This window comes from Saccopteryx bilineata, chromosome 1, assembly GCF_036850765.1.
Source record: "Saccopteryx bilineata isolate mSacBil1 chromosome 1, mSacBil1_pri_phased_curated, whole genome shotgun sequence".
NCBI lineage: Eukaryota > Metazoa > Chordata > Mammalia > Chiroptera > Emballonuridae > Saccopteryx > Saccopteryx bilineata.
Genome location: NC_089490.1, coordinates 297,683,413 through 297,710,949, shown reverse-complemented (window position 1 = coordinate 297,710,949; position 27,537 = coordinate 297,683,413). Strand labels below are relative to the sequence as shown.

Below are 27,537 nucleotides of genomic sequence, written 5' to 3'. Positions count from 1 at the left end.
AGCCTCTTCTCTGGGGCCATTCCCCTAAGGAAAGCCCAGGTTGGCAGACACAGCCCCTCCCTGCCTCTGGGTCCCCTCTCCCCATGGCTGGGAGGGTGGCAGGTCATCCCCAGGAATACTCCTAGTGCTCCTGCAGAAGATGTCTCTGACACAGCCAAGTTCTGTGGTCGCCACCACAGCTAAAATCTAATCCTCAGAGCTACACAGTCCTTTCAGTAAAGAAAATATCTCTCCTGCCAGTTTAATAGATAAGCCTCACGTCAGAGACACTATTTAATGACTAATAGTCAATTGTGCTAACGTTAGTGTTTTTTATGACTATCATTACGGATATTGCGGTCATGGCTTCTGTTTTGACCTGGAGATGTTGGTTTAGGTTTTATCTTAAGTTTCAATGATGAAGAGAGACTCCATTTTGAAGTCATAAGGATGTCTGCCGTCCAGATCACGCACTGGGAAAGATTTGAGGGCCTTCTTAGTTTCACTTGTCCATCAGGACCTTTAAGCTCACTCAGGCAAACCCTCAAAATCTAGAGTAGGAAAGCAGACCCCTGGTTTTGCCTTTAAATATCCAGAGGGTTTAGATTCTGCCAAGTTGATGAGTTTGCCTTATTACAGATCCTTTCTCAGAGGGAAGAAGGCTAATTTCCCCTTGGATCTTCTCCATTATCCCACCGGTCTCCACGCCTGCTCCAGAGACACTTTAATTCTCTAGGACCACAGGGTATACAGCTGCATCACGGAACCCACAGCTGTCACACCCAGGGCTCCGGGTTCCTCACCATGGCTCCCCACAGTGGCTGCTGTCTGAATTGCACTTGCTTTACTGGCTTGTGTCTCTAGCACCACTCGTGACCTTGCTGCAGCCCGATACAACTGCTGTGGGCATTTTCTCGTGTGTGACAGCAGAATGAGACCACATATTCAGATCTCTAGCTTTACAATGTGTAGAAGTAGCTTTTTAGAATGCCTTGTTCCCTCTTGATGCATAATGTCTGGGACCAGCTCAAGGTCGTAGTCCTCAGGCTGGTCCCAGAGCCATACTTGGGAAAAAGTAGTTCTGCAGAATTGAATCACAGAGCAGCTCTGGGTTGGGTATCAGACTCGTCCGGGTTGGTGCTCCTACTCTGTCACTAGCCAGCATGTGACACTAGTCCATTCACCTAACCTCCTGGGAGCTTTAGTTTGCTCACCTCTGCGAAATGAAGTGGCGAATATTGCCTCTACTTACCTCACAGAGCTGCTGTAAGATCAAAAGACAGGATGATTGTGAAACAACTTTGTAAATGGTAAAAGACTGTTCACATGAAACCCTGGGCCAACTCTGAACTCTAGGTAAAGGATAGGACTGCTTCTTATGTATTTGCTGACCTCTGGTGTCCAGGGACAGAGGCCTATGGACAAGTGACAGTGGAGTTAAGACCTATCGACCGAGTGACTGGCTTAAGCAGGTGTCTGCTCCCCAGTCCTAGGCAGACAAGGTGCTCAAAGTGCCCACAAACTTTGGAGAAGTGCCACCATGTGCCTAACATTGCACAGAGCTTTAGATAAACAATTTAATTTCCATCTGATACAGAACCTTCTTTATCATTCCCACTGAGGAGACAAGAGCTTGGAGTGTTTACATCACAAACACTTGATCATGCGGCTGGTACTGAATGCTCTCAGTTCCAAGAAATTATCACCTGGGAACTCATCTTCAATTTCCTTACAGCTTTTCACAAAGAAAGGAAACACTACACGATAAGGATGTACATCAGTTTAATACACGTGGCAATTTCAGAGTGTAAAAATTTGCATGAGAAAAGTGCTTCTTGTGATGGAGGAAGTGCTGTAAGTGACAGGCTGGCTCGAACATCCCTCAACCTGTTTTGACACCAAAGCCATGCGTCACCCACAGCTCCCACACTTCCTGATGGGATGTTTTGCCTGCACCTTCTAAAGTTTTTTAAACTGGCAACTTGATGCCTTTATTATCTTTTTGAGAATGAACACTGCCTTTTTCATAGTTAACTCTTAAAAGATCTTATTTCTGAAATGAATTAAAAATAGCTTTTACATTTTTTTCTTGCAGTGCTCTGTCTTCCCACCTAGGCAATGATGCAGCTTTGTCTTAGTGGTCCTTGACTACCTGTAGCTTTGCTGGAAAATAAGAGAAAGTGGCAGCCTTTCCTATGACCCTGGGTTTTGTATATTAGCCAATATGTTTGCATATATTGCTAATCTTTGTCTGATTCTACTCTCTTTTAATAATTTTTTTTTTTTTTTTTTTTTTACAGAGAGAGAATCAGAGAGAGGGATAGACAGGGACAGACAGACAGGAATGGAGAGAGATGAGAAGCATCAATCATTAGTTTTTTGTTGTGACACCTTAGTTGTTTATTGATTGCTTTCTCATATGTGCCTTGACCGTGGAGCTACAGCAGACCGAGTAACCCCTTGCACAAGCCAGCGACCTTGGGTCTAAGCCGGTGAGCTTTGCTCAAACCAGATGAGCCCGCGCTCAAACTGGCGACCTCGGGGTCTTGAACCTGGGTCTTCCACATCCCAGTTCAACGCTCTATCCACTGCGCCACCGCCTGGTCAGGCTGATTCTACTTCTTGTCTCCATGTTTCTTGGATCTTACAGATTGTTGATGGCAGTACTACATTTTTTTAGATGTGATTTTTTAACACTGAATCAAGTAGGGAAAGAACTGCTGTCTTAATAAATACCGTCCCCAATGTATGTATATATTAAAGTCCAATGTGCAAAAGCCAAAGCATAGAATTATGTGGTCTAGGGGAGCTTCTGTCCTCAAAAAGCAAAAACTGAGCTGTAGGAAGGTGGGTCATCTACTGAAAACCACTGCATTAATTTTACTCTTGATATAATTTGTTGTATAAACTGTTGCCCTCTCTTGACACCCCTGAGAGTTTCAGCATAAGGAATCCCTAAATAGGAATGGCAATTGAGTAGAAGCCTTTGGGACCATCAGAAGCATGAACCCAAGAACTCTCGAGCTGAGGACTGAGGTCCAGACTGGGAGGCCCTCCACAGTGGCTCTGGCCCCTCCCTCATTGTCCACTCCGACTGTCTGCTCTTGTTTTCTGAGCACTCGCTGTTCCTGAGCAAGCCTTGTTTCACAGCACTGTGCCCATGGAGGTGCTATTCTCCCCACCATGAGTGTCCCCGCCCTATTTCACCAGCTCAAGGTCAAGGGAGCCTCTACTCATCTTCTATGAGTCAGCTCAAGCCTCGGCTCCCTCATTCAAGCCTTTCACAACCTCTTCTGTGAACTGGGCCACTTCCTCCTTTGTATCCTCACTGGGTCATGGACAACTTATGACATAAAACCTTTATTCTACTCATTTATGTCACTTTTTCCTGCTGCTGGATTGGGGTTCAGAGTCTGGAATATAACAGGTGCCCAATAACTGGGAGGAAGGGATGTGGGACTGGTATGGGAGGAAAAGAGAGGGAAGGATGAATTTTGTGCTGTTCAACTTAGAATTGTTGGAATGTATTATCTGATCTTAAGGGTCTGAGGAATCTGTTTTGTGTAAGGAGCAGAAAAGAATTCTTTCTGTATCCTGGTTTAGTATTTGGCATGAAAATCAGAGAGCAAGAACATGTTTTGAAATCAAAGCAGAGTACAAATCTAGTCATCCCAAACACTTACACCACTCTAGAATGTTGGAATAGTTTAATCACCTAGTTTGTGCTCCTAATTCCACTGGAGAAATGTGACTGGTCTACAGTGATGTAGTAGCCACTTGGTATTAGGGAGATGCTGCAGGCTCCCGCCCTCCTGGCCCTGTTTTTAGTTTCACTGTATGAGTTTCATAAATCAAAAACAAAACAAGGGAGAAACTGTTGTGATTTCACTTTATCTCTGCCAGGGGCTCCACAGTAAGCTAAGGGTGTTTCATTCTAACTCAATCTGGTTTGCAGATTCTATCAATTAAACTGCTGTGGTAACTGGAAAACGACTAGGCAGGCCTCTGGTCACAACGGGGCAGTAGCCAGTGTTCCTCTTCTGGTTGGTCTGGCTGCTGTCTTCAGTCTGGTCCACAGGTTAGGAGAACATGAATACAAATGACCTTCCTGCAGGGCAATAAGAAAATGAACATAACTGTTGGCCTTCAGCACACAGAGGGAAGGATTAGTGATCACACCCTGCCGCTTCCCTCCTGCCACCTGAATCAGAGGCCACTTTGAAAACGAAGTAGAAAAGGCATAGTTTTAGTGCGTGTCTTAACTTATTATTTAGGTCAGCACATTAATATACTTCATTTTTCATTGAATGGGAATCCCTTCTTTGACAAAAGGGTAATGCTTCTTAGGAAATTCAATTTAGAAATGTCAGATTACAGCAACAAATGGAAAATAAGAAAATAGACCTCGCCCTGGTCAGACAGCTCAGTTGTTTGCAGCACTGTCCCAAAGCACAGAGATTACTGGTTTGATCCCCAGTCAGGGCACATACAGGAAGAGCTTGATGTTCCTGTCTCTCCCTCTCTCTCCTTTCCTCTCTCTTCCTTCCTCTCTCTAAAATCAATAAAATAAACAATAAAAGAAAAAAAGAAACTGCCATTTTATACTTCTGTCTTGTAAAATTCCCTTTTCCTAACAAAGAGACTTCTTGCTTTAACCATGTGCTACTTTCCAGAAGTCTGTTTTGTGAGACAAATGGCTGCTTTGTGTGGAAATTACTAGCATGCTTCCTCATGACTTCTGTGGCTGATTTTAAGTTGGCAGTTACTTTTCTCCCTGTGTACTTGCAGCATGGCAGGAAGATGAAATGTTTCATTTCTTTTGAAGGCTGTTTCTCAAGTGTTGGTTTTTTCTGAGAAGCAAAACACACTTGGTTTATGGAAGTGTTAGAGCACCAATCTGCCCCCTTACACATGGGTCACATCTTTCCAGGTTGTAGCCCAAAGATCAAAGTCAGGTGACGTGGTGCATTCTTGCCAGGTGGCCGAGGAAGGGGCGTGGTATTTGGGGATCTACCTCTATTGAAAGGTTATGAGGAAGTTTTTTTCCCCAACTACAACCCTATAATTATGACTATTCCACCATGGCCAGAAAGAGCAGGATTTTTAACCAAGTAGAGAGGAGGCTGCATGAAAACATACCTTGCAACAATGGACACGCTTTTGGGGGATGGAGGGGGGTGTATTTTCTCAGCCAAGAATGCAATGAAATAATTGATGAGAGGATTAAGAGGGGAAAAAGATGTTCTTTACCCCTGTGGTAACCAGGAGCCTGACCCGGTCACCCTTTCCTCTGAATTCATATATTCACTTGGAAAGTCTGCACAGACCATCTCTGCTGTGCCTGGCACCATACTAAGTGCTCGGGACACAGTGGTGACCAGGGCAGATAGGCTTCCAACTCCATGCGGTGAGAGTAAAACAGAAAGGATGGACAGAATAGATAAAAGTTGTTCTATGTTTCCTGGCCCTGGGTTAGAAACTGGACGGGTCTTAGGTAAAGGAGAGGGAGAGCTTCCTTAGGATATGGTATTCAGGGAAGGCTTCTCTGAGGAGGTGACATTTAAGCTGAGGCCTAAAGAAAGAGCAGTGTCTGGTGGGTAATGAGAAGGGTGGAAGGAGAAACATTGAGGACATAGGACCACAAAGACACACTGTTAACTCAGGGAAAACCAAGGGGAGAAAGGCAGAGAAGCACAGGGTCTGCCTCTATCTCAGCTGCCTGGGTCCCCGTCTGAATGTGGGCAGTGACAAGACAGGCCAGGCTGGGACTGGTCACGAGAACAAGGACACAGAGGCAAGACAAGCTGAAGGAGTCCAGCAGGCAGTAGCGTTCTAAGCAGACTGGAGACCAAGTTTTAGCAGCTCGAGTGATGGTCAAAGAAGATACAACCAAGTCCAAGAGTAAACAGAAGCCCTCCAGAATAAGCCACATGAACTCTGATTGTAGGTGGCTGTGACGTATCCGTGTTTTTTATGATCTTAAGGAGTTAGCAGTCTGCAGGCGAACCCTGCCCTTTCCTGAGACAGAGCAGGAGGGCGGGGCTGCTAGCCAGAGGCAGGCACGTGAGAAAGGGGAGTGAGGAGGCCCTTGTCACAGCTTTCTGTGGGCATGTGCTGAGAAAACTCTGTGATGGAGGAAGGATGTGGCGGGGACAAGGACAGGGTTTGCTCAGTCTGGTTATCCAAACCACTGAGCAATTACTCAATTTCTTTCCCTCACCGAGGAGCACCTCTTGAGCAGGTATAACCTATCTTGTGTTCAGAGTCATGGAGAGACGGGTTTGTGGCGGGGTCTTGAGGGAGAGATGGAGGTGGCTGGGCAGACATCAGAGGGAACGGGTGCCCACTGAGACACACTCTGGGACAGCAGGGACCCCAACCCCAGGGCCTATATATATAACCTTAACATGCCCATGAGTTAACAGTTGTCATCCCACTTGACAGGGAAGACATCTGAGGCTCAGGGTGTTTCTGAGACATGCCTGGAGCTCACGACAATCAAGTGAGGACCTGGGCGGCCTGTCCAGGCCTGTCAGACGTCAAACCCTCACACTTCCAGACCTGCGGTCTTTGATATTGGGAGCCCCGTGTCTGGGGGCTGCTTGAGTGACCCCTCCTCTAGACATGTGCAGGAAGCCACTTCCCTTCAACTAGAACCCTCCCTCCACGTGACTCCCAGCCTGGACTGTCTAGTGCTCTGGGAAACCGCCTGGGCATGGGGAACAGAAGGCCTGCCACCAGGACTCAGCTGTCCCCCATTCTCTCTCCCCACACAGTGCTCCAGGAACTGCAGCGGGGGCTTCCGCGTCCGGGAGACACAGTGCATGGACAGCCAGGAGCACCGGAGCCTGCGGCCCTTCCACTGCCAGTTCCTAGCCGGCGCCCCTCCGCCGCTGAGCATGCGCTGTAATGAGGAGCCCTGTGGGCAGTGGTGGGCGGAGCCCTGGAGCCAGGTATGGTGGGTGGGGCCCTGGGACCAGTACAGCCCCTATCGTGCCATCCATACTGGTCAGGCCGGCGTGAGGTCTGTGCGAGTGTGGTCAGGCAGGACTTGCATCGTGCCAGTGACTGGCCTCCATTCAGTGACCCAGCACTGTGTGTGTGTGTGTGGGGGGGGTACGCTGACCGGGTCAACAACTTGAGGTCCGTGTTTTTATTAGAACTTAGTCTCCCAGCGGATATGCAGGGGTTGGGGTTCCTGCAGGGACAACCTGCACGGACCACTTTGGTGAAGCCATTCGGGTCAGAGCCTACATGCCTTGCCCGGGCTTCTGCCGTCAGCTGGGAAAGTGGTCAGAGCCTTCCCACACACAGCGTACCCCCACACAGTGTATTTTAGAGTTCCACCTCTGAGTTAATGACCAGATCACTGCACGAATAAAAAGGTGCTGCTGGTGTGTGTGTGTGTGTGTTGTCTGTCCATCCATGTGTCCATGTCCTCCGTTTTGTGTCCGCTGGGTCTTTGTCCTACTTCAGCATATGTATGAAAACAGGTTACAGTTCTTTAGTGAAGTATGATGATTATTGGCCAATAGGCAATTACCTCTGTAGATAAAAGTACTGCTGCCAACACATCCAGGCATGGTGGCAAAAAGAGAAAGGAGAACCCAGGGTATTTTGAGAGTGTCCATGAGCTAGGCATTTAACCTGCAATACTTGGTTTAATTCTCCCAACGGCCTGGATATAGGCCTTATTAATTCCATCTTGTTGGTGAAGACATTGAGACTCAAGGTTAAGATGCTTACATGAGGTCACACAACTAGGAAATAAATTGGTGAAGCACTATTTCAAGCCTATGGCAGACTCCAACCCCTGTACTCTTTCTACTGCAGACCTGAGCCCAGTGGGCACTGAGCAAAGAGTGAACTGAGAGAAAAGAGTGAATTAAGAATGATTTGGGGGGGGGGGAGCCTCCATGCGCCAGGGAAGGGGAAGTAGAGTGCCACAGCTGTAGGAGATAAGAGTTCAGGTCAAACTGTGAAAGACTCATCCCCTAGCTGCTTACTGTCTCCTGGGCCAAGCAGCCATGTTGATTTCTAACCCTCTGGGCCAATACCTGGTGTCCTCTGGGGCAGCAGCCACCATTCTCCCCTCTTTCTCCTTCCCCTGCCCAGCTCTGGAGAACATGAAGTGCTGGCTGTTCCCATGCTCTGGGCTCAGGGCTCTTATATATGCTGAGCCTGAAACCTCAGAAGCCTGGAATTTTCAGAGGAGCTTAGATTGTCTGGTCAGAGAAATGGCATTTGCAGGTTATCAAAGATGAGCAATTGTATCTGCTCTCCAGTAATGAGAAAGATGTGTTCATTATGCTTCTGGGGGTCCCAATCCTGAGCCCATTCCTGGAGCATTGTTCCCTGAAGGAATCCTACCAGTCCCCTTTCTCTGTTCTGAGTACACCACAGAATTGTAAGTCTTCCCTCTGAGGCTCCAAGCAGTGGAGATGGAAAATGCAAATATAATTGGGTATACCCTTGAAGGCATTCTGGGCCAGACATGTTTAGCTGCTTTCCCTGAGCTATCATGATGCTGCTCTGTCTACACACACTCTCTAATGCCACATGGGAATGTCCTGGGCCCCTTTAGTGGATGCCAGCCAGCCCAGAATGCTTGCATGAAAGATGCATTTCAGCTGTAGGAATGTCTCTGCTCTCCGATGGGCCTCAAACTTCAGCATGCTTCAGAGGTCTGGACCACCTCTAGAGTCTCCAATTCAGAGGTCTGGGGTGGGGCATGAAATTGTGCATTTCTAACAAGTACCCAGATACTGCTGGTTTGGGGACCACACTTCAAGGACCACTGGTTTATGTATTCTTCCTCTCTGTTTCCTGGAGATTACTTGACCAGGTGGTCTTGAATCTCTGTGCACACGTGTATGTACACAGGCAGTTTCTCGGTGATGATGTATGGGATAGGTTCTGTGCCTTTGTTCTTAAGTTGAATTTGTAAGTTGGAACAAGTACATTTACCTATTAAATTCAACTTAGATGTTTGTCTTAGCATAGTATTTATTTTTACCTTTCTGTGCATATAAATTCTTAAACATTGTCAAACCTACAGAACCTATCTCATTTGTAACCTAGGGACTGCCTGTACACAAGGACCCCAAATGTAGGATTTCCCTCTGTCTCCCTTTATATAGTTAAAGGCAGAGTGAATAAATGGGAAAAAGTCCATGTTGACTCTCAAAGTTGGAATTTTGTGAAAGCAACAGATAAGTTATTTTATTGAGCAAAAAGGGTTGACTGTATATAATCTCTGTTTTTTTTTATGGTGCCACTACACACAGAATGCCTGGCATAATTTTGTTGTTATAATGCCATAATTAAGGTTTTTCAAAGGACTCAAAGTGCTTTTCAAAGATTCTTGGTGATTTAATCTCCTCCTAGAAACGCCAGGAAGATGAGACGATATATCTTATAAAATTATTTTAGCAGAACTAGACACGTTTTAGAACTGTATCCCTTCAGGAGTCCACCTGTCATGCCAGGTGTATTTTGTGAGCATTGCAGCCAGTGCACCAGAGTCTGGGCAAACCTGCCCGTTGCCCTGTTCAGAAGACGGACAAGCTTCATTCTCAGCTTCCCGCAGTAGGAAAGGAAGACGGAATCCCCTTTCCACAGGAGAGGAACACCACTGTATTGCAAATGTGTGTGCTCCCTGTTTAGGCTGTCGGAGCCTGAAAACATCTATATTTTACATTTTGGTTTCTAGACACTGGTGCCAGAGGGTAAAGGCAGAGAACAGTGTCCGTTCCGGAATGACGACTCCTTTAGACTTTTAACCAAAATTCCTTCTGTTTGACATATTAATTTGAACTATTTGGCACCTTCTGTTTTTTCTCCTCCTCTTATTCTCAGAATCCCCTTTATTAATCTTTCCCTTCTCTTTGATTCCCCACTGTTGTCGGAAACGACTGAGTGCTCGTTGTCAGAACCTGTGGTGGACGCTGCGGATTCCGGTATAGATACCGATGTTCTTGCTAACGCTGCGCAACTAAAATGATAGTAAAAAGTCCTTCCCTTATCACTGCCGCTGTCGCCATGTGACTTCTACCTAACCTGTCCCTGTTGTGTATCAGTGTTCCAGGTCCTGTGGAGGCGGGGTGCAGGAGAGAGTGGTGACTTGTCCGAGAGGCCTCTGTGATTGGACTGAAAGGCCCGTGACTACTGCACCCTGCAACGAGCACCCCTGTTGTCACTGGGCCACTGGGACCTGGGACCTGGTAAGAGTCAGTCATGTTCTCTTCAATTGATTTTCTTTTCAAAAGTGCTATACGTTCATTGTAAACATTCAGTGTATCCGTTGATTTATAGTACATTTCTATGTAGTTCTGTTCCGGCGTTCTTCTGCTACCTAATACACTACTAAGTCCGCTCAAGTTGACCCATTGCTGACATGGTGGTCAATGTTTACTGTCTTGAGTTTAGAAGAGAAAAAGATCAAAGACTTTCAAAGATAAAAGGTCAAATACCAAAATTATTCCAAAGCCTGTAGAAAGGCCATGTGGGGCCTAAAGTTCTAGATCCTCTGGCTTTTCTTAGAGCAAGTGGGAATGGCGCATGCCCTGAAGTCGTGAGTCCCAGGCCTCTTGTCGTGCCCCAGGCCTGTTTGCAGGCGGCCAACCAGTTTGATGGAGAGACAAATAAAGTAACTAAACTGTAAATGAGGGAGATTTATTATTATGCAAAGTTTATTGTATAAATTAAAATAATCAGTGATTGAAAATTAACAAAATTCTTCCATAGACAGATTCAGCCATCACTCTGACTTCGTCTTATTCTGGATTCTCTAGAAAGTAAGGTCATGAGGTAAAATTGATCACTTTATCAGGAAATACAGTGCCAGGGAAGCAGATGTGATGATAGATAGATAGATAGATAGATAGATAGATAGATAGATAGATAAGGAGGGAAGGAGGGAGGGAAGGAAGAAAGGAAGGAAGGAAGGAAGGAAGGGAAGGAAGGGAAGGAGGAAAAAGGAAAAAGGAGTGGGGAGGGAAGGAAGGGAGGAAGGAAGGAAGGAAGTCAGTTGGGGAACAGTCTGTGAGGTGGTGCATTCCCAGCCTGAACACACTCGGTGTCAGGAGCTGTGGATGGCTTGTTCCTGAAAGATCTTACAAGAGCTGTGTGAACTACTGCCTATGAGGGCATTTTGTCCAGAAGCAGGAAGAAGGGAGAAGTCTATGGGCTCCCGTCTCCCAGCATAGAGTAAAAAGTGTCCCCTCAGATGGCTAGTACCCTTTATTGTCCTGGGTTAGTCACGCTGGGGCAGCTCGCACCATGTCTTCTGTCTCACTGGCAACAAGAAAGCCCAGACTTGGGAGATGAGAGACACACAAGTTGGGCACGAGGTGCAGGCTGGTGGGCTGCGCTTCTAGGAAGCTGTTACACCATCTCACCTGGGACAGATCAAAGGCCCGGCTAGGAAGTGGGGGCCAAGAGGATCTGACACACTGACCCCTCAACTATAAATATTTTTTAGAGTAATTTGTTCTTATGTGAGTGTATTTTCATGATTATAATTATAACACAGGACAGTGCTGTATTTTGCCAGACATACTGCTCCAGATAGTGTGAGGTTGCTGTATGCTGCTTAGTAATTCTCACTGTTCATAGCTGTGTAGCTGCACCTACACATCCGTGAACGATTGAAACACTGCATGTACTATATTTTCTTTTGGCTTTTACTATATTGTTATTCTTATTGATCATTTTTCTCCATACATGTAGGTTCTTTTATCTGGAACATACACTTTTTCTTTTAAAATTACATTCATGGGAGTAATATTGTTTAATAACTATATGAATTTCAGGTGTGCAACCTTATAATATGACGTCTGTGTACTCTATTGTGTGCTCAGCACCTGAAGTGTAGCCTCCGCCCACCACCTGTGTTTGGCCCCTTCACCCTCGCCCTCTGCCCCCTCCCTCTCCCTCTGGTAACCAGCATTCTGTTGTCTGCATCTGTGAGTTTGTTTTGTGCTTGGTTTGTTTGCTTGTTACTTTTGGTTTTATATCCAGCATCTGAATGAAGTCACACAGTTATTGTCCTTATTTTTTCATCTATCCTGCTATCTGTGACTTTTGATTGGTGAGTTCAGTCCTTTTACATTTAAGAAGATTGATATATGAGGACATACAGCCAGTTTACCTTTTGTTTTCTAGTTGCTCTGTATCTCCATTCTTTATTTTCCCTTGTGGTTTTCTGTTGTTTTAGTGTAGCCACTTTCTATGATTTTTTTTATGTCCTCTTTATGTTTGTACCTCAACTCTGGATTTTAGTTTTGTAGTTACCATTAGGATTTTTTCAAATGTCTTATACAAGCAATAGGACATTTTTTCTTCTTTATTTTGCATTTTTTTAAATAAATTTTATTGTGGTATACTATGAATACAGTCATATTCACCCATTTTAAATATATTTGATGAGTTTCAATAAATTTGTAATACTGTGTAACCAATGCCACAATCAACATTTAGGGCATTTCCATCACCTCAAAAGGTTCTTACCATCCATTATAGTCTGTTTTGGTCCCACCCCCTAAACAGGCCTCATGCAACCCCTGATTGAAATTCTATCACTATAGACCAGAACTATGTGTTTTTCTGAATATAGGTTCCTTTTCTCAGTGTTATGATTTTGAGATGTATCCATGTTGTGGGATGCATCAGTAATTTATTTCTTTTTCTTTCTGAGTAATATTCATAATTTAGTAATCATTCAATGTTGATGGACATTTGGGTTGTTTATAAATCACTGACCTAGACATCTTTTTTTTCTGATTACATCTTATCATTCACCTGTAAACTCTCAGCTCTTTTATTCCTCCTCTTTCATTATATTTTTGTCACAGGTTATCTTTTTATGTTGTGCATTTATTACCAAGTTATAGTAATTATAGTTATTTTTAAATGCCACCCCATTTTTTACTTCTTTAATCATTGTAATTGTTTAATATCCCATTCTGAAGTAGATTTGCAGTTTCCTGCTTCTGTCTCTTAGTCATCTTAATCCAAAGTTTGTACCTTTTGTCTTTTTGTTTCTAGTATAAGATATCCTTTCAACAATTCTTGTAAGGCAGGTCTTGTAGTGATACATTCTCTCAGCTTTTGTTTTCCTGGGAAAGCCTTTATTTCTCCTTCATAGCTTAAGAATATCTTTGCTGGATATATTGTCCTTGGCTGATGGTTCCTCTCTTTCAGTATTTTGACTATTCCCTTCCACTCTCCCCTGGCAGGTAATGGTTCTGCGGAGAAGTCAGGTGATAATCTAATAAGGTTTCCTTCGTAGGTTAGTCTTATTTTCCCTGGCTGTCTTGAGTATTCTTTTCATTAATTTTTGATTCTTTGAATAAAATGTCTTGGAGAACATCTTTTTGCATTGATGTAATCGTGTTCTGTTCCCTTCGTCTTTTCTAAAGTCCAGTTCTTTCCATAGGCATGGGGAGTTTTCTGTTATTTCTTTGAGTAGGCCCTCTGCTCCCTCCTACCTCTTTTCTATATATATAGTCAATTCAGACACATTCTCTTACATCCTCAGGAATCTCCTTGTCAGTCTGCTTTGACAAGCCAGTGACTCTCCTTTCTGCTTGCAGGTGGCACATCATGACCTTACAGTGGAACCTTCTTTGTTAGAATGGCCATGACTGCACACGGTCCAGCTCGGTCCAGTCCACATTCTCTCTGCATCCCCCCATGGTTGACCGCCCCCACTTTTCTTTTCTTCCTCCTCTCACTTTCTTTGTAGCTCTGCTCCCTTTCCTCACATATGATTCCCAACCACAGATCAAAACAAGCTCAGAGAAACTGTATTGCTGAGGCTCCAGGGCCAGATATGAAATTTTTCTTCACTTAACTCATAATTCAACCTCTGTACACATTCTCCAGAGAACCCAATAGTAAATTAAACCAAATTGAGTTCATACAATCTATAATGTCGACGCTTCCTAAATTCACATCTCCAAATGAGTAGTGCCTGTATTCTGTAACTCCAAAAACGTTTCTGACGATTGAGACTTTTCTCACTTGACCACAGTGGATCGGAGGTGTTGTGAAGCTCCCGGTGATTCTGGGGCAGAATTATGACTTCCTCCACACCTCCCTCTCTTTCAGTGCACTGCTTCCTGTGGGGGTGGCTTTCAGAAGAGGACTGTCCATTGTGTTTTCTCAGAGGACAATAAAACTGAAGACCAAGACCAATGCCTGTGTGATCGCGAACGCAGACCTCTCGAGTTCCAAAAATGCAACCAGCAACCCTGCAGGAAGAGTGCTGGTGAGTGAATGGCTTTGCTCACCAAAGGGAGGGGAGCTTTTTACAAATAAATTGTCCTGTGACTCTAGTTCGGGGTACTTTTATCCCCTTGCCTGAGCCAGGAATCTTACTGCTGAAGAGGCCAGCCAGCATCCCTGGGAGGAAGCCCTCTGACTTGGTGAGATTTGACTTATTCCTGGAGGGACTGTCTCATCTGTTTTTCCTAAAGGGCATTCACACTAATGTCATTCCACACAGATGAGAGCCACTTCTCCAGGACTTTTTGGAGATGCTCCTGCCTTTCTCAGGAACCCCGCCAGTGCCTCAGCCTAGCACACTGTCTTAGGTCCCACAGACACAGACTCTGAGATGCAGGGTTGTGTGCAAGGGAAGCATTAAGAAGGTGCTCCCAGGGAAGACCACTCTGGGGGCAGGGAAGCAAGACAGAAAAGGGAGGCAGCACAGCCAGGCTACGTCTCAGGCACAGCCCTCACTTCAGCCTGGTCCCACAGGAAGGCTGCAGGGTGTAAGTTAAGTCTCAGTTGTCTGCTCATGAAGCCAGGGAGCTGCACTGTGAAACTCCCGCACTCTTCTGCCAATGGCCAACGGCTACCTAGGGGGAAGTGAATTTGCAGCCATTTAAGGCTCTCTTTGTGGAGAAATAAAGCAGCTTCAGTAGGCTATGGGAAGAGCTAGAGGCTCTGGGTTTCGGAAAGTAAAGAAGGGACAGTAGGACTTGGAGAGGAGGGTGACACATAAAAATGGACAAAAAATATTCAAGGAGGGAGATCTGAGTGGTGGAACATCACTACTGTCTACTACATTCAACTTTCACTTTAAAAAAGCATCCCTATTTAAGTGATATATGGTCACCTTAGTCAATTTAAGAGTGCTAAACTTGAGCATGGGGACATTACATGCATTTTTGTGATCATATAGCAGGGTGAATCTGAGCCAGAGTACCCAATAGGTCTCCTCTTCACTCTCCATGTGCCATAGTCCCTCAGCGGTGGAGAGAGCCCAGCTTTGGAATCGGACAGTAATGGGCTTACGTCCCATAGCAGCCACTTTCTTTCTATCTGACCTTGGCAAGTGACTTGACTTTCTGAGCCTTGGTTTTCCTTTTGGGATAAACTTAACAAAGAAGGTGAAGGACCCATATACTGAAAACTACAAGGTATTATTGAAAGAGATTGACAAAGACACAAAGGAATGGAAAAATAATCAATGCTCATGGATTGGTAGAATTGATATTGTTAAAAATTCTATAACACTCAGAGCAACGTACAGATTTAATAAAATACCTATCAAAATCCTAGTGGCATTTTTCACTGAAGTAGAACAAAAAAAAATCTTCAAATTGGTATGGAACCACAAAAGACCCTGCATAGCTAAAGCAGTCCTCTGGGGGGGGGGGGAGTTCTCATACTCCTTGACTTCAAATTATACTACAAAACTATAGTAACCAAAACAGTATGGTATTGACAGAAAAACAAACACACAAACTAAGAGACAGACTAGAGATCCCTGAAAATAAATCCTCACATATATGGGCCACTAATTTTTGACACAGGAGCCAAAAGCATATAGTGGAGAAAGAGAACTCTCTCAGTAAATGGTGCTGAGAAAACTATAAAAATTAATTCAAATGTCCTAAAAACTTGAATATAAGACCTGATTCAATAAAATACAAAGAAGAAAAGATAGACACAAAACTATGGATCTTAATCTCGAAAGGGTTTTGTAAACTTGACCTCAAAGGCAAGAGAAGTAAAACCAATAGTAACCATCAACAAAAAAGGGCAACTGGCCCTGGCCGTTTGGCTAGGTGGTAGAGCGTCAGCCTGGCGTGCAGGAGTCCTGGGTTCGATTCCCGGCCAGGGCATACAGGAGAGGTGCCCATCTGCTTCTCCACCCCTCCCCCTCTTCTTCCTCTCTGTCTATCTCTTCCCCTCCCACAGCCAAGGCTCCATTGGAGCAAAGTTGGCCTGGGCGCTGAAGATGGCTCTATGGCCTCTGCCTCAGGCGCTAGAATGGTTCTGGTTGCAACAGAGCAGCGCCCCAGATGGGCAGAGCATCATCCCCAGGTGGGCAGGCCAGGTGGATCCCGGTTGGGCACATGCAGGAGTCTGTCTGACTACCTTCCCATTTCCAACTTCAGAAAAATACAAATTAAAAAAAAAAAGGCAACCATCTGAATGGGAGAAGATATTTGAAGATGATACTTCCAATAAGACATAACTTACACCCTAGGGCTCCCCTGTGGGACCAGGCTGAAGTGGGACCTGGCTGAGATGGCAGCCTGCCTGTGCTTTTTATTCCTCCCTTTTCTGTCTTGCTTCCCCATCCCCTGAATGGTCTTCTCCGGGTGCACCTTCTTAATGAATCTGTTGCACATGAATTTGCACCTCAGAGTTTATTTCTGCAGAACCTAACTCAATGACCAAAACACAAACAATTAAACAATGGGGAGAGGACCTGAACAGATACCTCTCCCATGAAGACATACAGATGGCCAACAGATATATGAAAAGATACTCATCAACATCACTAGCTATAAGGGAAATAAAAATCAAAACCACAGTGGGGTACTACATCACATTTGTTAGAATGGCTATTATCAAAAAGATGAGAAATAAGTGTTGGGAAGGATGTGGAGAAAATAGAACCCTTGTACATGCCCGATGGGAATATAAATTGGTGTAGTGACTATGGAAAACAGTGTGGAGGTTTTTCGAAAAAATTAAGAATAGTGCTGCCATATGACCCAGCAATCTCTCTGCTGGTTATCCACCAGAAAAAATTGAAAACACTTATTTGTAAAGATATAGGTATCCCTATGTTCATTGCAGCATTATTTACAATAGCCAAGACATGTAATAACCTAAGTGTCCTTTGTTAAATGAATGGATTTTTTAAAAAAATGTGATATGCATATACAATGGAATACTACTAGGCCCATAGTCGCCAACTCATTAGTCAACAGAACCAAATATCAACAATACAATGATTGAAATTTCTTTTGGAATGAAACTGGACTACAGTCTTTCCCCCTGTACAAAAATTAACTCAAAATGGATCAAAGATCTAAACATAAGACCTGAAACAATTAAGTACATAGAAGAAGACATAGGTACTCAACTCATGGACCTGGGTTTTAAAGAGCATTTTATGAATTTGACTCCAATGGCACGAGAAGTGAAGGCAAAAATTAATGAATGGGACTACATCAGACTAAGAAGTTTTTGCTCAGCAAGAGAAACTGATAACAAAATAAACAGAAAGCCAACTAAATGGGAAATGATATTTTCAAACAACAGCTCAGATAAGGGCCTAATATTCAAAATATACAAAGAACTCATAAAACTCAACAACAAACAAACAAACAATCCAATAAAAAAATGGGAAGAGGATATGAATAGACACTTCTCCCAGGAAGAAATACAAATGGCCAACAGATATATGAAAAGATGCTCATCTTCTTTAGCTATTAGAGAAATGCAAATCAAAACGGCAATGAGATACCACCTCACACCTGTTCGATTAGCTGTTATTAGCAAGTCAGGTAATAGCAAATGTTGGAGAGGCTGTGGAGAAAAAGGAACCCTCATACACTGTTGGTGGGAATGTAAAGTAGTACAACCGTTATGGAAGAAAGTATGGTGGTTCCTCAAAAAACTGAAAATAGAACTACCTTATGACCCAGCAATCCCTCTACTGGGTATATATCCCCAAAACTCAGAAACATTGATACGTAAAGACACATGCAGCCCCATGTTTATTGCAGCATTGTTCACAGTGGCCAAGACATGGAAACAACCAAAAAGCCCATCAATAGATGACTGGATAAAGAAGATGTGGCACATATACACTATGGAATACTACTCAGCCATAAGAAATGATGACATCGGAACATTTACAGCAAAATGGTGGGATCTTGATAACATGATACGAAGCGAAATAAGTAAATCATAAAAAAACAGGAACTGTATTATTCCATACGTAGGTGGGACATAATAGTGAAACTAAGAGACATTGATAAGAGTGTGGTGGTTATGGGGGGGAGGGGGGAATGGGAGAGGGATAGGGGTTGGGGAGGGGCACAAAGAAAACAAGATAGAAGGTGACAGAGGACAATCTGACTTTGGGTGGTGGGTATGCAACATAATTGAACGACAAGATAACCTGGACTTGTTATCTTTGAATATATGTATCCTGATTTATTGATGTCACCCCATTAAAAAAATAAAATTATAAAAAAAAAAAAAAAGAAATTTCTTTTGAGAGCCAAATTTTTAAAACTTAAACTATGTAGGTAGGTACATTCCTTATCAAGGTAGCACCTGCACGTGGTATTTTATGGAAGAGCCACACTCAAGGGGCCAAAGAGCCACATGTGGCTCACAAGCTGCAGTTTGCCAACCAGGGTACTAGGCCATAAAATGGCGAAATATTGCCATTTGCCACAATATGGTTGGATCTCGAGAGTATTATGCTAAGTGAAATAAGCCAGATGAAAAATGTCTATTTTAAAAAGTGACAGATAAATGAAAAACAAAAGCTTGTAGATACAGACAACAGAATGATAGTTCTCAGAGGGGAGGAGTAGGGGGAAGATATATATGCTGCTCACTAAAATTAGGGGATATTTTATAGCTTCATATTCATTTTGAACTATCTTTTAATTATGCTCACAAAAATTAGGGGATATTTTATCACTTCATATTCATTTAGAAATATCCCCTAATTTTTGTGAGCAGTATATAATGACAAAAGAAGACTAGATTTCGAGTGTTGGGCACACAATAGAATATACAGATATCGTATTGTAAAAATGTACACCTGAAATATATATTATTAAACAATGTCACTCCAAATGTTCAGGCAAAAGAATCCTTCTATGTTGTGTTGATTTTGTTTATATAATTGAAGGAGCAACATAGTCATGGTTGAACATGCCTACTATTATTAGTTATTTTTAAATTATATGTAGATTGTGTCTAACTGCCTTATTGCAGGTTTATACAATCTTCAAATAAAACTGGGTTAAATGGGTCCCTGGTATTTTCTTTTAATTCACACACAGAAAAGATGGTGACTAACAGTTGGCTGGCAGTGGATGTAAATAACAATGAGTTCTACTCACCAACAGTTACCAGGGCATAGAAGTTAATTATTAGCTTCTCTTGAAGGCAGAGCCATGCTTACTCATGGAGGAACAACATGAAAGAGGAGCTGTAAAGAATTTGACTTAAAACCCAACCACTCACCCTGTCTCTGGTGCCCCCTACAATGCTTTGAAAATAAGTCATTCAATGACCAGATTCTTGTCAGCCTTCCAGCCATCACAATAACATACCCCCCATGCCCATCTTATAAGATTGGGCATGATTTCATGTAAGATTGGCTTTCCTCCAGGCCTTTATACTTCTTTTGGGTGCAATCTAAATTGTTAATGACTTTAAAAGTACTGTTTTCATAGTAGGGAGTATGAAAATCCTTTTCATGTACCTGGGCTAAGAAACAAAACATCAAAAAAAATTCATCCAGAAATATTTAATGAGAATCAGCTATAGTCTATGATTACATTTATAATGATTAAAAACCCAAAGCAAAATCCTTATGCATACTATTCCTGGGTTTTCATTTTTGTTTGCTAGAATATAGACCTGGCACATAGGGTCCCAATGTAGGTCACTCCTGACCTGCACTCTTCCTTCCAGTCCCCTTCTCTCAAGCAGAAGGATCCCAGGACTCAGCCTGCTGCCAGGGCTCTTGATGACCATTCAGAATTAGGGCTCATGAGCTCGTGGTTCCCAGGATCAGGCAAGGACACCTAGTTTGGTTGAGTCTCTTTAAGCATGTAGGAATATTCACCTAACCTGACAGGTGAGGGCCCTGTATTGAGCAAATGAATAAGTTCTAGTCAGGGAAGGCCTGTCCATGTGGTCCCCTCCTTCCCTGTCATCAATTCAAGTGATTCATTCTCTTGGTGGCAGAGTTTTGAAGTCACAAGGGCACATTCAGATTCCAGCTCTACCATCGACCTACCAGCTATGTGTGATGTTGGGCTAGTTAACTAAGCTTCTTTAGAACCCTCATTTTTAAAAAAGAATATTTATATCGATAAGTAAATTTCTTTGAGGATCAAATGAGATAGTATATGTCAAGCACACTGCCTAGCTTGTGGTAAGTGCTTAATAAATTGTATCTCTTATTACTGTCATGGGGGAGGGGTGCATTAGTTTTCTAGGGCTACCGTAACAAACTAACATAAGCTAGGTGACTTCAAACAACAAAAATTTACTCTCTCTCAGTTCTTAAAGCTAGAAGTTTAAAAACAATGCCTTGTCATGGCCATGCGCTCTCTCTTAGCTTCTGGTGTTTGCCAGCAGTCCTTAGATTGTGGGTGCATAACTCTAGTATCTGCCATCATCTCCATATGGCCTTATTTCCTCTGTGTGTCTACCCTCACATGGCTTTCTCTTCTGTGTGTGTGTCTGTCTCTTATAAGGACAAATCATGTTAGAGTAAGGGTCTACCCTTCTCCAGTATGACCTTATCTTAATTTACATCATAATACATCTGCAAAGAAGTATTTCCAGACTTCTAGTCCAAGGTGGCAATATAGACCTTGAACTTACCTTCTCCACAAACACATCAAATTTATACCCTGGTTGGAGCAATTCTCCTGAAGAAGAACTGAAGACTGACTGAATAGCTTATGCACAACAAATAACAAAACATATAGAAATGAGTAAGAAAGCCAGACATGGTACCATGGAGACCTCATCCTCAATGCACCAACCTGCAGTAGAGAACCATCACTCCAAAGGACCTGAGCTCAGACTAGCCTGTCAGGGCGTACAGTGAGAAAACAGTGGTTTAAAGGAAACCTGGACCATACGGAAAGGAAATCCACTTAAAAACCCTAGAGCATTGGCCAAATGAGCGGGGAACTGTGAGAACTCTCTCTGGTGTCAGGGGTCCCGGAGAAAACCATTTGTTGCCTTCCCCCTCCATCTTGATCTCATGGGCAGGAGAATGATCCAGGCACTCTAGCCAGCTGACCAAGGCAATTAAAGTATGTACCAGTCTTCAGAACCACTGTGGCTCATCCCAGGACTCCCTGTGGCCCACACCTGCTCCAACTGCAGCTCTGGATCCTGGCATAGCCTTCCCCCAGGACTCCTTGCAGCCTGCCCCAGCTGTTGCTTCCAGCTGGCCTTCCAAGGCAGCCCCAGCATGGCTGGCCTCTGGGGCACTCTACAGCTCACATCTGCTCTGGGTCCAGCTTCCATCCCAGTTCAGCTTCAGCTACAGCCAGCCTGCCAAGGGGCCCTGGCTGGGCTTGCCCCTCAGACACAAACACACCCCAGCTACAGCTCTTGGCCCCAGAATGGCTTGACCCTATGACTCCCTATAGCCTGAGTTTGCTCTAGCTACAGCAGCCAGCCTGCCAAAGTGGTCATGGTGTAGCTTGCCCCTGGTGATCCCCATGGCTTGCACCCTCTCTAACTACAACTGTCACTCTAGTTTGGCTTCTCCTTGGGACTTCCTATAGACCATGCCTGCTTCAGCTACAGTTTCAACCATCTTGCCAAGGTGGTTCCAACACAGCTTGACCCCAGGACTGCCCACAGTCTGAATCCTCCAACTGCAGCCCTGGCCAGCCCACCAAGGAGGCCCTGGTGAGACTCGCCCCAGCACTCCCCACAGCCCAAGCCCACTCTAGCTGCAACCAGCCGGCCCCAGTGCAGCATGCACACACATGTCCTATTGCCCACACACACGTCCTGTTGCCCACACCCACTTCACTTCGAGTTGCCTTCTAAAGACACCAGCACATGCAGTCTACAAAGCTTACAAAGTTCCTATATGAGGCTGCTTCTTCATGACCAGGACAGTGTGCTGTTCTGCCAAATTCATAAAAAACCATCAGACAGCCATAATGAGATACAAAAGTATGTTCCAAATTAAAGAAAAGGACAAAGCCCTAGAAAAAGAACTAAAGACATAACATCTACCAGATTAAGAGTTCAAAACACTGCTGATAGGGATGCCCAATGAACTCGAAAGAATAAATGAGTGCAGTAAGAATATCAACAGATAGGAAATGTAAAAAATCAGAACTGAAGAATAAAGTAACTAAAATGAAAAATACAATAGGAGTCAATAGCAGATTAGTTGAAGCAAAAGAATAAGTCAGTGAGCTGCAAGACAAGGTAGTGAAAAATCAGAAAGAAAAAGAAAAAAAAATCAAAATAATTGATAGTTGAAGAGACCTCTGGGACAATATCAGGTGTACTACAAACATGAACTTATTGTTCTGTGTTTGTGGGACAGCTGAGCTTGTCCGTAGCTCTGGAAGTAGGGATGCAAAATTTTGTGAATGAACCTGTAGTTAATCGAGACAGAATCATTTTTCCCCCACTTCACATCAAACTTGGCTTAATGAGGCAGTTTGTTCAGGCTTTGAATAGAGAAAATGAATGCTTTCAACATATTATTTCTGCTTTTCCTGCCTTGACTTTTGAGAAGATAAAAGCAGGTGTATTCAAATGAACCTCAAAATTGAACCCTCATACGTGACGAAGAATTTGTCAGGAAGATGAATAAGGAGGAGAAAGCAGCATGGTAGTCTTTTGTGGCAGTTACAAAGAACTTCCTTGGCAAAACAAAGCAGAAAACTATGAACTTCTGGTTCAAAGGATGCTGTTGGCTTTCCGTGACATTGGATGTAACATGAGTGTTAAGATTCACTTCCTGAACAGTCATCTTGATAAGTTTCCAGAAAATCTTGGAGCTGTTAATGATGAGCAGACTACTGCTGGAGCATCAAATGAGATTGTCCTCAACAAGTACACAAATATAAGAGCTGCAAACGCAAATGTTTGCCTGAATAGAATTTAAATAAGTTTTGTGCAAATTTTATGATTAAAATAAGTGTTTTAATATGTTCTATTTTGAAATTGTAGACAAATTCTGATGCAATCATATCTTTTAGTGCATTTACTGCATTATATAAATTAGTATATTTTCACAAAGATGATGCCCAAGAAGACATTCTACTTCATTATGTCATTATGTTAAACTAAATGTTGAAAATTTTACAATAAGGTGAAAACATAAAATCTTGAATTGTAAAAAAACTGTAGCTTAGAGAAAAGCTAATGTCAGATTTAAGATCAGCACACTCGAATTAGATAAGAACAAGTGCTTTTGTGGCTGCAACAAAAATTTTGTCCCCCAGTGTTATCAATAGACATTGTACTCATTCACTCACAAAGGATACTGTTCAGTCTTTTCTTCATTTTTCTCTTCCCACAGATGTGCTTTGCACCAAGGACAACTTATCCACCAGTTTCTGCCAGACCCTGAGAACCATGAAGAAGTGTTCTGTGCCTACTGTGCGCGCGCAGTGCTGCCTCTCATGCTTCCAGACACACGGTGTCCACACCCAATGGCCGAGAAAGCCATAGTCGTTCAACAACCCCAAAGCCTTCTGAGCCCAGGAGGAAGCCACCCACCACCATAGACTGTCACAGCCCACTGACTGAGACCTGTTCTAACCCGGGGGCCACTTCATGGAGGTCTCGCTTTGTGCATTTCAGGTCCAACCTTGGGTCTTAACAAAACAAAATCCATTGTCTTCCATTAGTCACAAAATGTCCCTCGCAGGAGGTATGGGACCATAGCACTTGCTGCTCCCTGATGGGCAGGAGAGATACCCAGGAGAATTAGGCAGCTCCTTGGCTCAGCTCCTGGGGAAGGTGCCAAATTAGGCAAGTCTGTTAAATGTCTTTTCTTCACCCGTCAAAGAGGCAAACAAAGACCAGATTTTCCCCAGACTACCTCAAAGTATCAGGAGACAACCACACTTCTCCAGGTACAAAGAATCTTGTTAATTGACCTTATCAGTACCATCCTTCCCTACCCCTCTCTCTGCTGGGGCCCCTGCTGTTTAAAATAGCACAGGAAAGCTTTTAGGAACATTCCCTTTATTCAGGCAGAGGACCCCTTCCTTCACACAGGACTGAACTAGGGAGGAAGAGAGTCCTGACTATGTCCCAGTCTGTCCCTAATCCCCACAGACCCCATGTGTGGGATGTTCAGACTCCCTTGTCCACCTAGAGACACTTGAATAAAAGGAAACAGAAACTGTAGGACTCAGGTAAGCTAAGGGATTTAGGTTATACAGAAGACATTTCTGACATGAGGATAATTTCCACGAAAACTCTTAAAAAGCAAATGAATAGAAATTTTCTCGCTAGTACAGTTGACCCTTGAACAACATGGGTTTAAAAACTCCATGGGTCCACTTATATGTGAATTTTTTTTTTTTAGTTAGTACTGTTTCCCATCTGCAATTGGAAATCTTGGATGTGGATGCATTGATCTGTGTGGTGGTGGTGGTGGTGGTGGGGAATCTGGAAACAATACCCTGCAGATACCAAGGGAAAACTTATGTTTTGGGGGAGTCAAAAGTTATGCACAGATTTTTAGCTGTGGGGAATTTGGCACCCCTAACCCATGCATTGGTAAATGGCCAGCTGTCTAAGAAAGAGAACATGGGTCTTTATTCTCCCCACTTTCCTAGGAAACCTCCGTTCCTTGGCAGCAGAATAGATGAGTTCTCCCGTCTGACTTCGCTGAGTCACCCGCGCAGATTGAATTGCCTTCACTGCTCGGGGCATTATACACAACAGCCACAACAACCACTATAACCTGATCTGTGGCTGCCCCCTACCCCGCCTCCAGGTGGGAAAATGGGACTCCAGATGAAAATATTTCAAGGAACCAGAAAAATTGTATTAAATACAAGCACTTAGTACAGATTTCTATTCTGGATAGAAGATTCTCAAAAGTAAAGTAAAGATAACTTGCCCCCCCCCAGCAGTGCATCCAGTAGTTTTTTGAGGGTCTTTTTCTTTGGGGGAAACAGGCAAGTCAGGGGGAGTCCAAAATACTGAAATAAAAATTAGGAGGCTTATCCTGGATGTTTTTACTACCCAGTAGGAGTCAAAGCAGTCTATGGTCTCAAATTCAAGGTGAATTTCCTGGTCTCTAAGGGGAGGCATTTATGTGAACTCAACCCAGAGGGAGAGGGAGGTTGGGTGGGTGTGGACTTTCAAGGGGAGAAGCCCTTAAAACCAGCTCCTGACAGAAGGAAAAACAGGAGTGTGGCTTTCCTATAATGGGCAGTATATTTTCCAACCCATACAGAGGTAAGGCTAATATTCACCATGGAACACAGTGTCCCATATCTTGAATTACTTATCCGTTCAGCAGAATGGTGCTATTGAAAAATGGTGCTAATATCTAGATGGTGGCAGAACCGATATGAGCAAGTAGATAGATGTAGACATGGGCAAGTTCATTACATCTTCTGTTAAACGTGTAATGGTATTGCTGGCCAATGCCAGTTCTATTGCTTGGATACCAGAAGCTTAAAATGTTTATATTATGTGCTTTTTATAATATTTTTTTCAAGCCATCCATGTATGTGGAACATAAAACACTAAGGTTGGGATGAAACTCAAGATAGACCAGAAATAGGAGGAATATAGTAATGTTTACCTAAAGCCAGAAAATTTATTTCCAGGTAATAATTACTGTCTTGTATTCTCTGTCTTCATAAACATTGCTGGCTGATGATAATCCCTTATGAAATAACAGTTTTACAGAGAAGGTGCTTAAATTGTTAGTGACGTGAGTGGAGGAGAATCTGACTTTTTTTCTAATGAGGCAGTTTGCAAAGACTATCCCTGCAGTGTAGAAGGGAGGAAGGGAGCAATTCAGTAAACCAGATTGATTTAGCCTGGTACTGTGCTCTCATAAAGTCATGCATGTCAAGTCATCAGAGACTTGATATGACCAATCTAACAAAACTCAGGAACAGACTTGGCTTCCTACTGACCTCAACAACCTTAACTAGTCCGGATTTCCCAATACCCAACATGTTGTTTATGAGCCATGTGGTGAAGATGGTAGAAATGTAGGAAGGGCCTGGCCAGGTGCTCCATTTCAGATCTTCCTCCAGTGTCTCAAAGGCAGAACACTGGCCCTAATCATGCATCGTGGACACTGACTCCCATCTTGAGGCTGTGTTGTGAGACAGTTGCGTGACAGCTGTCAAACTAGAACCCAGGTCAAGATAACACTTCCTATTGGAGTCATCTGACAGGGTTGTTGCCTTGACAGTCACTCAGCTTTGGGCCATCCAGGTTTTGACAGGTCCCTGTGCTTGTAATGAGAGAGGCCTCCAATTATCGGGTAGACTCTGAAGGCAAGAACACAGATGGTGTCTGGGATGCTCCCAGGGGCCAACATGAAGCAGTGGTGCTGGTTTATTTTATCCACATCTCCTTCCTCCCCATCTAGAACAAGCAAGTGAGAAATGTAGTAAGAGACACTGGGTAGACATCTCCCACGAACCACAGAGGGCCGCCAGGGGGCCTGGTGCTCAGACACATGAAGGTTCTCAGACCCAGCTTGGTCTACATTGCCTTTCACAGTGGTGGCACTAGCTCTTCTTGGGAAAGTTGTGGATTAATTTAATTTTTTAACACAAAATATAATTTAGTACCATGAGAAAATATTATTTCAAGGAACTGAATAGTGAAACAAATCATTTGTTGATACAAACAATTGCCTCCTTGTAGGAAGGACTTGTTTTATAGTGGGCTGTCTTAAAGAGCAAACTTTGTATCTTTTGACACCCAGTTGGCAGAGTCATTCCAACGTGGTGCTTTCAGACATTTAGTGAATGTTGTTGATAACCTTAATCAAGTTTCTAAACACAAATGTGAGGGATTTATGTTCTTTCAGATCTTATTTCCCAATCAGTTGGCTGAAGTCCTCTAAACTCTTAAAGCTATGCACTGCTAACGCAGAGTTTACAGGTCTCAGCTCTTCTCCCTGCTGACTCTAAGATGAGTTCCTGGGACAGTGTATCTGGTACGCAGTGCACAGTGATTCACTTTCAAGAGAGAGACCATATGATGTGAACTTTCTGGTGCTACAACTTAGCCAACATTTACCATTTGATGGTACTCTTGGTTTTTGCATTGCTAATTCAAATATTATTGATAGTGTTAGTATTATTATTATTTTAAGTTATATCATTTTTTAAAAAAACATGGTTGGGAAGCACAAGTCTATCTATTATTCATTGTCTTCCAAAATGGTTGTATGATGTACATGGCCCAACCCACTGCCTCCCTGATCCACCATGCTGCTTTGCAAGTCCCAGCCTCCAGGGGTACCCTGCTGGGTATCTCTATTTAAAACCAGACTGTAACCAT

The 27,537-nt window shown here is 43.5% G+C and overlaps 1 protein-coding gene across 1 annotated transcript in view; it reads left to right on the top strand.

Moving 5' to 3' along the window:
- Positions 1-27,537, top strand: part of ADAMTS12 (ADAM metallopeptidase with thrombospondin type 1 motif 12) — a 228,973-nt gene extending 201,436 nt beyond the window's left edge. The window contains exons 21-24 of the mRNA XM_066244268.1: positions 6,756-6,932; positions 10,059-10,202; positions 14,092-14,251; positions 23,561-27,537. Of these exons, the coding sequence (XP_066100365.1) occupies positions 6,756-6,932; positions 10,059-10,202; positions 14,092-14,251; positions 23,561-23,712 (633 nt within the window). The 3' untranslated portion in view covers positions 23,713-27,537. The remainder of the gene's footprint in view (positions 1-6,755; positions 6,933-10,058; positions 10,203-14,091; positions 14,252-23,560) is intronic.